General features: G+C 43.7%; 1 protein-coding gene and 1 long non-coding RNA gene across 4 annotated transcripts in view; one reads left to right on the top strand and one right to left on the bottom strand.

Moving 5' to 3' along the window:
* The window catches only part of SSU72 (SSU72 homolog, RNA polymerase II CTD phosphatase), a 46,880-nt gene extending 36,735 nt beyond the window's left edge, over positions 1 to 10,145 (bottom strand). Inside the window, exon 1 of the mRNA XM_020976196.2 lies at positions 9,948 to 10,145. Coding sequence (XP_020831855.1) covers positions 9,948 to 10,027 — 80 coding nt within the window. The 5' untranslated portion in view covers positions 10,028 to 10,145. The remainder of the gene's footprint in view (positions 1 to 9,947) is intronic.
* Positions 10,146 to 10,295: 150 nt separating this feature from the next.
* Positions 10,296 to 13,109, top strand: part of LOC144454243 (uncharacterized) — a 46,865-nt gene continuing 44,051 nt past the window's right edge. For all 3 annotated transcript variants that reach the window (XR_013482570.1, XR_013482569.1, XR_013482568.1), the window contains exon 1: positions 10,296 to 10,680. This is a non-coding gene — a long non-coding RNA (uncharacterized LOC144454243). The remainder of the gene's footprint in view (positions 10,681 to 13,109) is intronic.

The following is a 13,109-nucleotide window of genomic DNA, read 5'->3' as shown; positions in this document are numbered from 1 at the left end:
CAGAAGGTGTTAAAAAAGGTGTTATTTGTATGAAATGTGCCATTACAGCTCTAATAAAAGACCCATTTACAAGATGCACAATGACCACAAACTGGCAATGCCCTTTGCTTCACTGTAATATTCAATTTTTAAGGATCCCACAAGTCAGCCCAAAGCAATTTAAAATTCAAACAATGCAAGGCAACAGTCGTCTATTAAGTGCCAATGTCACAGCCTAGCACTGTGTTAGGCACAGGTACTGCAAATATGAATGGAAGAGGAGCTAAAATTGGTCCATTAACTATTAGAACATGCTACATACATTGGAAATGAGTTATGAAGAATTAAAGGGCTGAAGGATTTTTTAGCTGAGAGGATGAGGAAAAGTTTCCGTGGGGAAATTGCATCTATTTGACTTTCTAATAGAAGGATTGCAACAATACTTAGGATGGGCGGGGAACTACTAAAGAGAGAAGAGGAAAGAGAGAGTTGAGTGTGAAGAACAATGAGTATAATAGGAAATGATCCCATAGTGACAATTTATGTTGTCACCAACAGCTCTATTTATAACTTGAGCAGTCATCATGATAGAAGTTTGGTTTTTATTGTCATCATGACAGAAGTTTGGTTATTGAGAAAGTGGATTGGCAGGGGAAATGTTACTTAGAGTGTGTCTTTAGCTGTCTGCCTGGAACATGGGGTGCAAGAAGAACAACAGTGTGAGATGAAGATGATAAATTGGGCTGTAGCCAGATTCCAAGACTGTTTAATGCCAGGCTCAGGAGTCTGCACTGTATTGGGTATGCAACTGGAAGCTACTGAAAGTTTTTCTTTATAAGAGAAAGGACTTCATGACAACAGGATATCAGATAGAATACCTTGGAACACTGTGCAGGATGGAGAGGAGGACAACTGGACACAAACATGAAACTACAAAGGACCTTTAAAATCTAGCCCAATACTCTCAATTTGTAGATGAAAACTAGAAAGACCAAGGGACATATTTAAATGTCTAGTTAGGAAAGGACCATCAAAATTTGGAATTAGGTCTTCTGAGTCCAGTCATCTATGTTCCACACACCCCACTTCTTAGTATACGTTACATGTGGAACGAGTTTTTCCAAAAGTTCAGACTGACTTCATTTTATACAGAAAATGCAAGAGGTATAAATCATTTTTCTCCCCAATCTGATAGATTTAAAATGTACCAAAGGTTTTGTAAAGATATCATGCTAGTCTTTTAGAATCCCTATGGGAAAAAACGGAACAGAATCCCCCAGGGTAAGAAACAAGGTTAGGTCCTAATCCGTACAAACAGAAGGAATCTTCACACAGATATCCAGGCTTGCTAGTCCTACACACGGAAGGGAGGGGTACTACTAAAGGAATTTTGTACAGTTAAGGTTGTCAAGACAAACACCCCCTCCCCCCCTCAGTGTACCTGAACCAGATTAAAATGTCACTGAAAATATTTGTCAAATTAAATAAAAATATGATGCAGCACGAGAGAATGTTAATACGGGCTTTTCCAGATCAATATGCAGCCACAGGGATCCTTACACACTAGCTTCTATTTGAGTTTGTACAACCCTGACATACAGTATCCTAAGGATAATTATAATTTCTGAAAACAAAAAAAAACAAAACCCAAAAACCTTAGAGGCTGCATTTTCACAAATGAAGTTTGCTTAAAGCTAAGTAGTACATGTTAAGTAATATGCAAGATCCAGGTAGAAATTTGTCAGTCTGCCAGCAGAAGTAAACCAACAAATCACGAAAAATGCTGTACCCCCCCAATTCAAAACCAATAGTTTTTCCTCTAGAGCTATGCATATTTAGAAAACCACAAATTACCATCATCCAGGTTTCATTCTATTTTTATTTTATTTCCCAATTCCACAGTAATATGGAATTAAGTTTACTAAAAACATTTGCATTTTTAAAAATTCACTTACTGAAATGTTAAGAACGTATAAATTAAAAAGAACAACATAATTCTTATCTCATAAAACCCTGTAAAGAAAAATGTGGGACAATAAAATTTATGCCATTAAGAATCCTCCCATTTTGTGTGTTAAGTGTATATATGTATTTATGACTCCATCCAACAATTAGAAAACCAATTCTACTGATAACAGACAGTTCTACAGGTTCTCAATACTGGATATTCTGAAAAGATTAAGTCATGATATGCTTTAAGAGTTTGTTAATTTTAAAAAACCTCACGAATAAACCACTGAGGGTATCCTGTATCTTATGCTCAGAGTTGAGAAATGCTGCTTAGAAACTTTGCCTCTTTAACCCAAGGAATTTTCCAGTGATAAAAAAGCTAACCAGCATTTGTTGGAGGATGAGCCTCGAATCTCACACAATGATGCAAATTATGTGACAGCACGTGTTATTTGGGTAGAATGTCATTTACAAAGAACAATCAAACACTATGACATTCCTGATGGCTGGAGAAATAGTAAAAGGGCAGAGATTTCATGTCAAACCATTTCCTCTAGCTAAATACTAATTTCAATTACTGAATACTTTGAAGAGTCAACTGACATAATCACATTTAAGATGGCTAGAATATTCATCCTGGGAAATATAACTGCTTTTATTTCAAAAATTAGAAGTCAAATGGTTGAAGCCCTAGACTCTGCCTTCTTGCTCCCCTCCCACACCCACCTCTTTGCAGAGGTGAGGTAAACTTTGGATGGCATCATCTAAAATCAGACTTTTTCCATGTGTTGTTTGGCTAAATTAATGTATTCTCTTTTTCTGTTTTAAGGAATGGCTCTCTGGGAGGGAAAGGTTATATATTGGGAAATGTAGGTGACACAAAAATATTCATAAAAGTTAAACTTTAAAATTCATTCAAGGGGCAGCTAGGTGGTGCAGTGGCCCTGGAGTCAGGAGGACCTGAGTTCAAAGCCGGCCTCAGACACATAACACTTACTAGCTGTGTGACCCTGGGCAAGTCACTTAACCCCAATGCCTAGCCAAAACAAAACAAAATTCATTCAATAAAGTTCATTTTAAAATTGTCCTATATTTATGTTAAGATCAAAAATGTTAACTATGTTAATCTTCATGGAGATTTTAACCAGGTGATTTCACAATCTCAGAGCACCAAAGTTTAAATCTTTTGGAAATATCTATGAACAAGAATCTTAATACTATGGTTGCTATTTAACATAAGCATAATTTGAAAAAGGTACAGAAGTAAAACTTGGCCCTTCCAAAACACCTGACATTATCACCCACCAACTATTATAAGCACCTAAGAAAACCAATTTAGAAAGAGCTTTCACATCCAGCTCCTATTTTGCCAAGTTTTAGTAAGACTAAAGGGGACAGATCAGTGGACAAATCTGTACCAACCTATGGGGGGGGTGCGGAAAGTGGCATAGGGACGGACCCTCTTTCTCTGATAATGTTTTCATGGCACAGCAGAACTGAGGCACTTAATCTAGTCAGGGACCTGGACTGGAATCTGGCCTTTGTCATTTGCCACCTTCAGACAGTGACACTTTGAGCAAGTCTCTTAACTTTGGTCCTTTTCTCCAGAACATGAGGGGGCTGACCCAGATTACCTTGAAATCTATGACCCTTTGAATCCACTATAACCCAAATAAAATGTATATTGTCTAATTTACAGATTAATCTCACCTTCCCAGAGAAGTTAGGTTTTTGGTCCGAAACCAGACTTACTCATCTGCTGTTACGCTACATACAGTTCATCTTTCTCCTCAAAATGTTGTATAAAGTTACTAATAAAAGACTAATATTCTCAATTCCTCAAACTAAGACAGATCATATATTGAAGACAATGTCCTGGGCCACTACAAATGCAAAAATATCTACATTTTCATTCTTCTGAAAAATAACATTACTTAAAAATTAAGAATTAACTAATAATCCCTGTAGAAAGGGGTTCTTCAGCACTGAAATAAAAGTCAAATTAATTGGCTTCAAAGGGAGGGTATATACCATCCACCAAGGACAACAGAAAATGAGTTTCCAAGGAAACAGGTCATATCCAATAAATTCGTACAAGAACTTCAGCTACACCTGGACTTGGTCTCTGAATCAATTTAACCTCCAAATGCAAATACTCAACAAAGAATACCTTCTATGTGCAAATGGCAGTGGTAGGCACTGGGTTACAAAGATTAAAATATAGTCCCTGCCCTTAAGGAGCTTAAAATGTACCAGGGGAAGGAGGGAGGGAAGCTAGAGGAAATGGAACAAAATCTATAATATAATTCAAGGTAGAAAAACCCAAGTGCACAAATGAGAGCCATCAAGTATGAGACTGGGTAAGGAAGGCTCTCTTTAGCTTGGAAGTCAATCACAAGGTGGCACCCCAGCTAGGACCCAAAGGATTTCAACTAGTTCCAGAATTCAGAGACCTTCCAGACATGGGGGAGGAAAATCCAATAAACAGTTGAGGTGGGAGAAGGCAGGTGTGGAAAGAATAGTGTGAAAAGGTAGGCCAAAGGAAGAAGAGGCCACAACTAGGAGCCCTTTTTGAATCAACACATATGTCACTGGTGATATTCAAGGCCAAATGAATTTGCTGATGTGTAAAGGGCGGTAATCTCTGTTCAGACTCCTATTTTTTTTTTCTTGGGTGAGGCAATTGGGGTTAAGTGATTTGCCCAGGGTCACACAGCTAGTAAGTGTCAAGTGTCTTGGTCTGAGGCCGGATTTGAACTTAGGTCCTCCTGACTTCAGGGCCAGTGCTCTATCCACTTCACCACCTAGCTGCCCCTTCCTCTCTAATTTTTAATAGAATAGAACCCAAGATTATATTCCAGAAGAGATATGATGTATGCATAGTAATTACATTCCAACTGCTACTTGCTTGGTAAGACTACAATCTCTTAAATCCACAAACTCAGCACTTCTCCTGTGTATTGGGTGCCAGGGATACAGAGATCAAGACAAAAACAACAGCCTCTGAGCTTAAGGGTATTTCTAATCCACTGGGGGAAAGCAGACCATCCAGGTAAGAAAAAACACAAAAGAGATAAAAAGTAATTTCATCCTGGAGTAAAAAAGGCCTGGGCAAAGACCCAGAGGCAGGAAATGGGATGTTTTGTCCAGGGAAACAGGAAGAAGCCTAGTCAGCAGGACACAGGCTCCGTGGGGGATTGGCCTGAAGTCAATAGCATAGAAAGAGGGTGGGCCAGACATCCAAGGGCTGTAAATGCCAGTGCCAGGGGACCCAAAGTTCTGACTTTGTCCTCTAAAGGACACAATTGACAATTTGCAATACGCCCTGTACATACCATTCTTAATTACTACTCTAAAATATTTAAAGCACTCTCCAAATATAGGACTCAAACATTTAAGTAATTACATTCTTGTGTCTAAAATTACACCAACTAAGCTAGATAAAATCAACTTCAAATTTATGGACATGATATTGGCTACCAGTCTGAATTTTTATTTTAAGCATTTTCCTCCTAAATTTTTGGGAGGATAAAGTGAAGTTACCTTCTAAATTCCTTTTAACAGTTTTTACCTGTTAAAAGGAATACATGTCTCTCTCCCCAGAAATGACCGATGTAAAAACAAAAGGCATCAAATTATACTCATTTTAAATATTATAATGTAGGCCCAAAGGAAAGTCTAATTATACAAAATATTACCATGCATTACACAACTCCACTTTGTTATAGAGTAGCACTCTATAAAATCCCTAAAGAACACACGGGGCTACTTTAAAAAAGAAACTAAAAAAATAAATAAATAAAAGATGGGATCTAAAAAGCTCTAGATATATACATACATAAAAATGTGCACACACACTCACCCACCATATACATACATACGAACTCCATGCTGCTCCCACGAATCCTTACCCAACTGGGAGAGCAAATCCCTTTGAATGAGAGGTTAAAGTTATTAGTAATTAGTAAATATGAAATATTTGGTAATTTTGTCTTCTGTATTACAAGGTCTATTTTAGACTGCCTTTAACTTGAAAATGTTGTTTAAAATTGTATCATGTATTGTGAAAAATGAAGTGCAAACCACTTCAAAATAAGTTCTTCCAAACATACAGGTAGCTATGTAGACATGATCTAGTCCAGAGATGCAGCCTTTTGACTGAGTCCAAGTTTTACAAAACAAATCGTTTTATTAAGGGGTTAAAAAAGCACTGCACTTGAGGACCTACAGGGGCACATGTGGCCAGAGGTTCCTCACCTCTGATCTAGTCAAAGAAATTATATTTGATCTTGTGATCACTTGTGATAATCATTAATAGGATTAAATCTCATTGTCTTAAACCCAAACATATATGTCTTCCCCTAAATGAAGCTTATAATAAGCTGTGACTGATATTTAAATGTAGTAACTATACAAACTGGGATCACCGCTAAGTGTGACAACTCTTGTGATTTTTTTACATCCACTCGTTAATTTCAAAATATCCTGCTGAAATCTCCCCCCCAAAAAATTAAAAATATATTTTATGCAGTGTGGATGAGATACTTCAATCTCTTTGTAAAATTCCTTCTCTGGAAACTATAAAAATGATTATTTTGGAAATTACAACATACTCATGGGTGCAATAATTTTGGAAATTCCCAATAAGACAGCACATAGAAAGCACCTGATGCTCAGTTTATTACAAGAATAAAAGAAAGGTATTTCCCCCCTATATAGAACCTATACTTCACACAAATGGGCCAAAAATCTGTAGATTACTTCCATCAATGTTGACTGCAACCACCCAAGAACTAATGAAGTCCTAGCAAACTGCCTAAGGACCACACAGATTTGCTTAGGGACACAACTAGAAACTGTCTAATAGGAAGACTCATACCCAGCTTCTCAACATTCCCAAGCCCAGCATCTATTCCCTAATGTCTCTTTTTAGGTAAACAAAAAGTATGTTCTCAATCCTATGTTGCTTCAACTTGGAGATCCCTCGGGTTTGTTCCAGATCTAATACTGTGTGGAAAACTATGATCAATGCCAAAATCTTATCAGCAATGAAGAGAGTATCCAATCTATTTTGTAAACAGGTCTTGAAGCAGTAAGATTTTTTTTTAAACGGTAGAGTAAGATATAGTGGACAAACTACAGAAAAGGGCCTTGGTGATAGTTCCTGATAGGAAGACCTGGACTCAGAACCTGCCTCAGAAGTAGCTGGAAGAATGGGCAAATTAAGTCATTTAATCTCCAGTACCCCAAGCAAATGTTAGCAACAAGTCACTAGAAGCCCACCTGGACAGCAACATAAGGGAGGGACTTTCCTTTCCCAAACTCATGAAACCACAGGTCCAGACACTGCTTAAAGAAATTTGCAAAAAGAAACTGTACCAAACCTGTATTCAACTTTTATTAAACATGCAACACCTGGGTCATGAGATAGACTGAAACTGGAATGTTAATTAGTAACCCATGTATGAACACAAACATTTCTTCCATAATTACTTGATAAATATGCACAACAGCTGGAAAAGAATGAAATCACAAAAGTTTACTTTGAATACAGGACCTGAAAATGTGAAAATGTTGCACATAAAATTTAACAAAAGAACATTTAAAGAAAGCTATTTAAATCCAGATTCTTGTTACTGTGGGCCTTTGTTTTTATATGTACACCATCTGGCCCCTGCCTGCCTTTTCCCAAGCTTTTTTCACATGACTCCCCTTCCTTTACTAGACTCCAGCCAAAATGACTCACTAGCTCTTCTAAATTGGCATTCAACTTTCCACCTGCATGTCTTCCCTACTCTCCCAAGACTGAACAATCGGATTCCCTTCTCATCTCCAGCCCTCAGAACCCCCAGTTTCTGCCAAGGATTCTTTGTGTGCAGCCTTTTCTGACCCATCTCCTTAGCAGTCAGCACTCTTTAGCTCTCATAGGTTTACATAAGTGTACCCTCCCAACCACAGGATCCAAGCACCTTTATTAAAGCCAGGACTCTTTCTAGTTCTCTTTACATCCTCAGCTCAATAATTTGAGCGCTGGATATGCCCTACATAGAAATTGCCCCCATGCAGATGGTACCCACCCCTTCTCTACAATAAACCTTATAGATTGGTCAATGGCACTGTTGAGGTAAGTCTAGTCACAGTGAATGTCAGAGACAAGTCTTGAACCCAGGACTTACAAACTCCCAAAGCCAGCTGTGAATCCACCATGCTCCCTTTTTATGTTGATTTGTTTTGGGTTGGTTGTTAGGGTTTTGTCTTGTTTTGGTTGTGGTTTGTTCTAGTAAAGACCCAGATTCCACCTGTACAGTAAGTGAGCTGCCAATAAGAAACCTGGTCTTTACTACTGCAGATATGAAACTTTTCTTCGTGCAACTGCTAATCTTAGAAAGCTGTCTTCCTAACTGACCTCTAATCGACCTTTCCAGCATTCTTACTTCACTTCCCCCTTCCTTCCCCACCTCCCCTCAACTTGCATCCAATGATGCCAGTCCTCCTGAGTTTCCCAAGCTTTGAATTCTCTCCTTCATCGCCACTGCCAGCTAAAATTCCACCTTCTATGAGGAGTCTTTCCCAGTCTCCCTTATTTATTGCCTGCTGCCTGCCCAAAGATAAAATGATTTGACCAGGGCTTGCTAGTCAGTCAACAAGCATTTATTTATTAAGCTAGGGTTTTTTTTTTTAACTTCAGGCTCATTTAAAAAAAAAATATTGTGATAGATCAACACAATTTTTGGGGGGGTAATCCTATGACTTTTTAAATCCTATGCATTTAAAAACATCAATCTAAGAAGGGCCCCCCCCAAAAAAGGTAAGCACTTACAGTGTGAGGGACACAGTGTGCAAATCCAAAGAGGCTGCACTGGGGATACAAATACCAGCAGAACGACACTCCTTGCCCTCACGGAGCCTACATTCTAACGAACCGAGATCCTCAGCCTCCAAGTAACCGAAATTTTCAGACTTCCTAACAAGAAATCTGGCCATCTCCCATCTCTAAAACAAAACAAAAACCCCAAAACCAACCCTCCTTCTAGTCCCAGCTTTTTAAAACTTCACCTTCTGAATTCCCTTTACTTCTAATGTTTTCTTTCTGTTAATTATCTCCACTTTATTTTGCCTTTAGCTTGTTTGCGGATTATTGTTCACCTGGGATTTTCTCCCCTTCAGTCAGCAAGCGCCATGAGGGCTGGGACCGACCGGCTTTCCTTCTTTATTTTGTGTTTTTTCGGGGGAGGGCTTGCACTTTTTCGTGCTCCAGTGCTTTGGTGCAGTACACTAAACTAATGCTTTGTTGACTGACTGGAAGGTTGTGTGTGTTCCTCCCGACAGCGTGAGCTCAACCCCACCTTCTCCACAAAGACTTTCCCCTCCATTTCCCATTTCTCCCGTCTAATCTCGCTGGTACGCAGCAGTAGTGGGCTGGCAGTGAGCCCCGGGCCCCCCGGGGCGCTGTTGCCGCCTTTCTCGGCATCCCCAGGGCTGGCCCCGGCGCCGGGCACACACTGAGCGCTTTATCAAGGTTGGTCAGCAGACTGACGCACAGGCAGAAAATGGGAGGTACGGCCTCGCCGGTCCAGGCCAGCCAGAACCCGATCTCCCACCCACCCGTCTACACCCCGGTCTGGGGGGGCGGGGAGAGTCTCCGGGGGCTAAAGGCGGCCCACGACGACCCACCCTCGGCCGTCCACTGCCGAAGGAAGCAGGTCTAGGGGTTTCAAAAACAAGTGGAGTACTCGGGGTCTAGGGGCCCCGTCACCTATGCTTCGACTCTGAGCGCGCCCCCGGGGCCGCGAGGCTACAGGAAGGGCCAACAGCCGGAGCGCCCTCCGCTGCCCCCCCCCGCCCCGCCCGGACCCCCCTCCCCCCGCGCTTGCTAGGGCTGAGGGGAAGGAGCCGTTTTCGGCGGCCGGAGCGGGAGCCCGGGGACCCCGAAGCCTGTTTACGGGGGGGCCGGGGGGGCGGGGAGCGGAGGCGGCGGGTTCCGGGGACGGGCCGGGGCGGAGGCCCTGAAGGGCTACCTGAGGATGTTGTGCGCTTCCATGCTCCGGTTCTGGTTACTCGAGCACACCACGGCCACTCGCAGCGGCGACGACGGCATGATGGCGGCGACAAGGGGATGCCGCCTGGGGCGAGGGCCTCGCGCGTCTCTCCCGTTCGGGGCACCGGCGGACGTCGCGACAACAGCCACCTCGCCTCAGCGCGAGCAAAATGGCGGCAGCGCCTGCGGCCAGCCCGACCCAAGCGACGCGGCGACGTAGGGGACGTCGGGGGAGGGACGGCGACGGCGATGACGTCACGCGCCGAGGCGTGACGTTGCCCGCGTGGCTCAACCCTGAAAGCGAGGGGTTGGAGGGAGCCGGGGCCCTGCGCAAGCGCAACAGAGGCTAAGAGCAAGCTCCGCCCTCCGCCGCCCCCTCTCTCCCTGACGAGAAGGGCGCCGCTCCTCAGCGCCTCTGCCCACAGCCCAACCCCCTCCGCCTCGCCCCGAGACTTCGCCTCCGGCTTCCGGGGGGCCCCTCCTCCTTCCTCCGGCCCCTCCTCCTCTTCCACCACGTCTTTTTCCTCTTCTTCCGGCCCCACCTCCCCCGCCTTCGGCGGCTGTCTGGTCGGGAGTTCGGAACCGCCTCGGAGCGGTCCGACCTTTTGGGAAAGGTTTAGGCCTAAGGTCCGGCCGCGGCGCCCGGATCCGCTTGGGATTCCGGGGGGACTGGGACGCTTCGGCCAGGCGCGCGCGTCTCGTCCTGCGTGAAGGTGACATCATAACGGCCCGCGGGTGGGCGGTGGAGAAGGACTGTGAGGCAGTGGGAGGAGGGGCGCGGGGTTGGGCTCCCCACTCCCGCCCCTAGACTGGCAACCCCTCCGGGGCGCAGACAGCATTTTTGCCCTTCTCTGCATCCCCAGAGCAACCAGCACACAGTAGGCGCTTAATAAGTGTGCCTTTTGTCGGGCACGCAGTGGATAGAGCTCCGGCCTTGGAGTCAGGAGGACCTGAGTTAAAATGTGGTCTCGGACACTTGACACTCACTAGCTCTGTGACCCTGGGCAAGTCACTTAACCCCAATTGCCTCCCAATAATGAAAAAGAGAAAACAAATAAATGCCTCTTGACTGGACACAGCCAGGTGGGGCGGGGGTGCAAGTCCCAACCCTCAGTGACCTGACATGGTACATTTCTTAGCGTGTCCCCCTGCTCATTCGGAGGGGGGGAGGTCCAGGCATTTGGCTTGGGTCTGTTTGGGAAGATCAGTTTGGGGGGAGGACCTAGGCCCAGCCTTCTGGGGAACCCTGGGCTGAGGACAGGGGTGGGGGCTGGAGGCTGGTTTCCAGTCCTCAGAAACTCCAGTCTAATCCCGCAGTACTAATTCCTGCCCTCAGGGACCCTGGAAGTGAGACTGTAAGCCCCCATAATGCATTCAGTCAATAATCATCCATTAAAGATCTCTAGTGGTTTATGGGTACGGTCCACAAGCCCTGGCTCTGAGTAGGGAGATCTGTTCCCAGGCCTCAGGGAACTGTATCAGCTGGCAGGGATCCCCCCTGTCTGAAGATAAAACATAACCCTAAAATGAAAAGGCCTCTGATCTGTCCTAGCCAAGAAAAGCCTGAGCAAATAAGCCAGGTGTGAGAAACCATCAAGGGCTTCTGAGTCAACCCTTGGGAGGCTTCTGGGTTGGTAATGATTATTATGTCATCCCTCTATCCGTTTTACCTCGGGGCTCTCCTACCTCTGGCCCAGGCCTTGAAAACCTCTTTTGTCTGGATCAAGATAAACCCAACCCAGCCCAGCCCAATGCTGCCAGAAAATATTCCAGGTTGGGTCCTCAGAAAAGCATAGTGGGGCTGACTGTGCTAGGTTTATCCAGTAAAGGAGCTTTTGTGCCTCAGCCAATCAGTATCTATGCCCTGAAGAATAAGTACTATGGTAGGTCCTGTTTTACAAATGTTTTGTCATTTGATTCTCGCTACAACCCTGGAAGGTATATTATAGTTGGGGAAACTGGGCTAGACAGGTTAAAATGACTTGCCTCAGTATCAGAGGCTGGATTTGAACTTGGGTCTTCCTGACTTCCAAGACTCCAAGTATCAGTTGCTAGATAGATTATGGCTGCTTTTGTAGGTATGAAGGGGAACATAAAGAAGTGTCTGCCTCTGGGCCTAATCCACTTAGGAGATAAGGCAGACACAGTCCCAGGTCCCCTATGATCAAGGCCTAAAGAATCTTGGAGACAGGAGGTTGCAGAAAGGTGGATTGGAGTGGGTATTGAATTGGGCCAATAGAGATGCACATGGTAGGTAGTTGGCCCCTACTCAACCTTCTAGTTTGGGTTTGGAAGAGCTGAAGAGATACTTTTCTGGTAGTGTCACCAAAGTTGAAGAGATGCTGTGGCTGCTTATCTGGCATTTGGCCTCTATCATTTATCTGGATCCAGAAAGCCTATGCCCCGTGCCACCCAGCTACCTTACTAATGAACAAATCTGATCCATTTTGGAACATCTTTCATTTTAAAAATTCAATGTCACAGTACTTAAAGAGGTAGAGCTAATAGTGGTCCTGGAGGACCACAAAATCCTTCCTGTGGCACATTCTAGCCATGTGACCCCTCCTAAGCAAGTCACACCCTCTCAGTATTCTAGGTAACTGTAGGAGGATGAGTGAAATTCTGTTTAAGGTAGAGAAGGTTGTTATTTTTGAGTCGTTTCAGATGTGTCTGACTCTTCGTGACCCCATTTGAAGTTTTCTTGGCAAATATACTGGAGTGGTTTGCCATTTCCTTCTCCAGCTCATTTTATAGATATGGAAATAAGCAAATAGAGTTAAGTAACTTGCCCAGGGTCACATAGCTAGGAAGTATCTGAGGCCAGATTTGAATTCAGGTCTTCCAACTCCTAGGCTGGTGCTTGATGCACTTTGCTACCCAGCTGCCCTAGAGAAGATTGCACACTGGGAGTTCTCCACACTGATAAAATTAGAGGACTGAATCAACTTTTTACAAATTAAACATAGAAGCCAGTGCTATTGTGAGGGTGGGGTTAAAACCACCCATTTGGTTCTGGTGCCTCAACTAGGGACAACCTTTTTTTTTTTCTTAATTGAATCAATCAAAACAAGGTACTGAACAGGACCTGTACACCTCCATGACTCAATCAAAGCCATTGGGCAAGAGAATAGACACTTTGTAT

Source organism: Phascolarctos cinereus, unplaced genomic scaffold (assembly GCF_003287225.1).
Source record: "Phascolarctos cinereus isolate Bilbo 61053 unplaced genomic scaffold, phaCin_HiC Scaffold_726;HRSCAF=1367, whole genome shotgun sequence".
In the NCBI taxonomy this organism is placed as follows: Eukaryota; Metazoa; Chordata; class Mammalia; order Diprotodontia; family Phascolarctidae; genus Phascolarctos; species Phascolarctos cinereus.
This window is presented reverse-complemented; position numbering and strand designations above follow the sequence as displayed.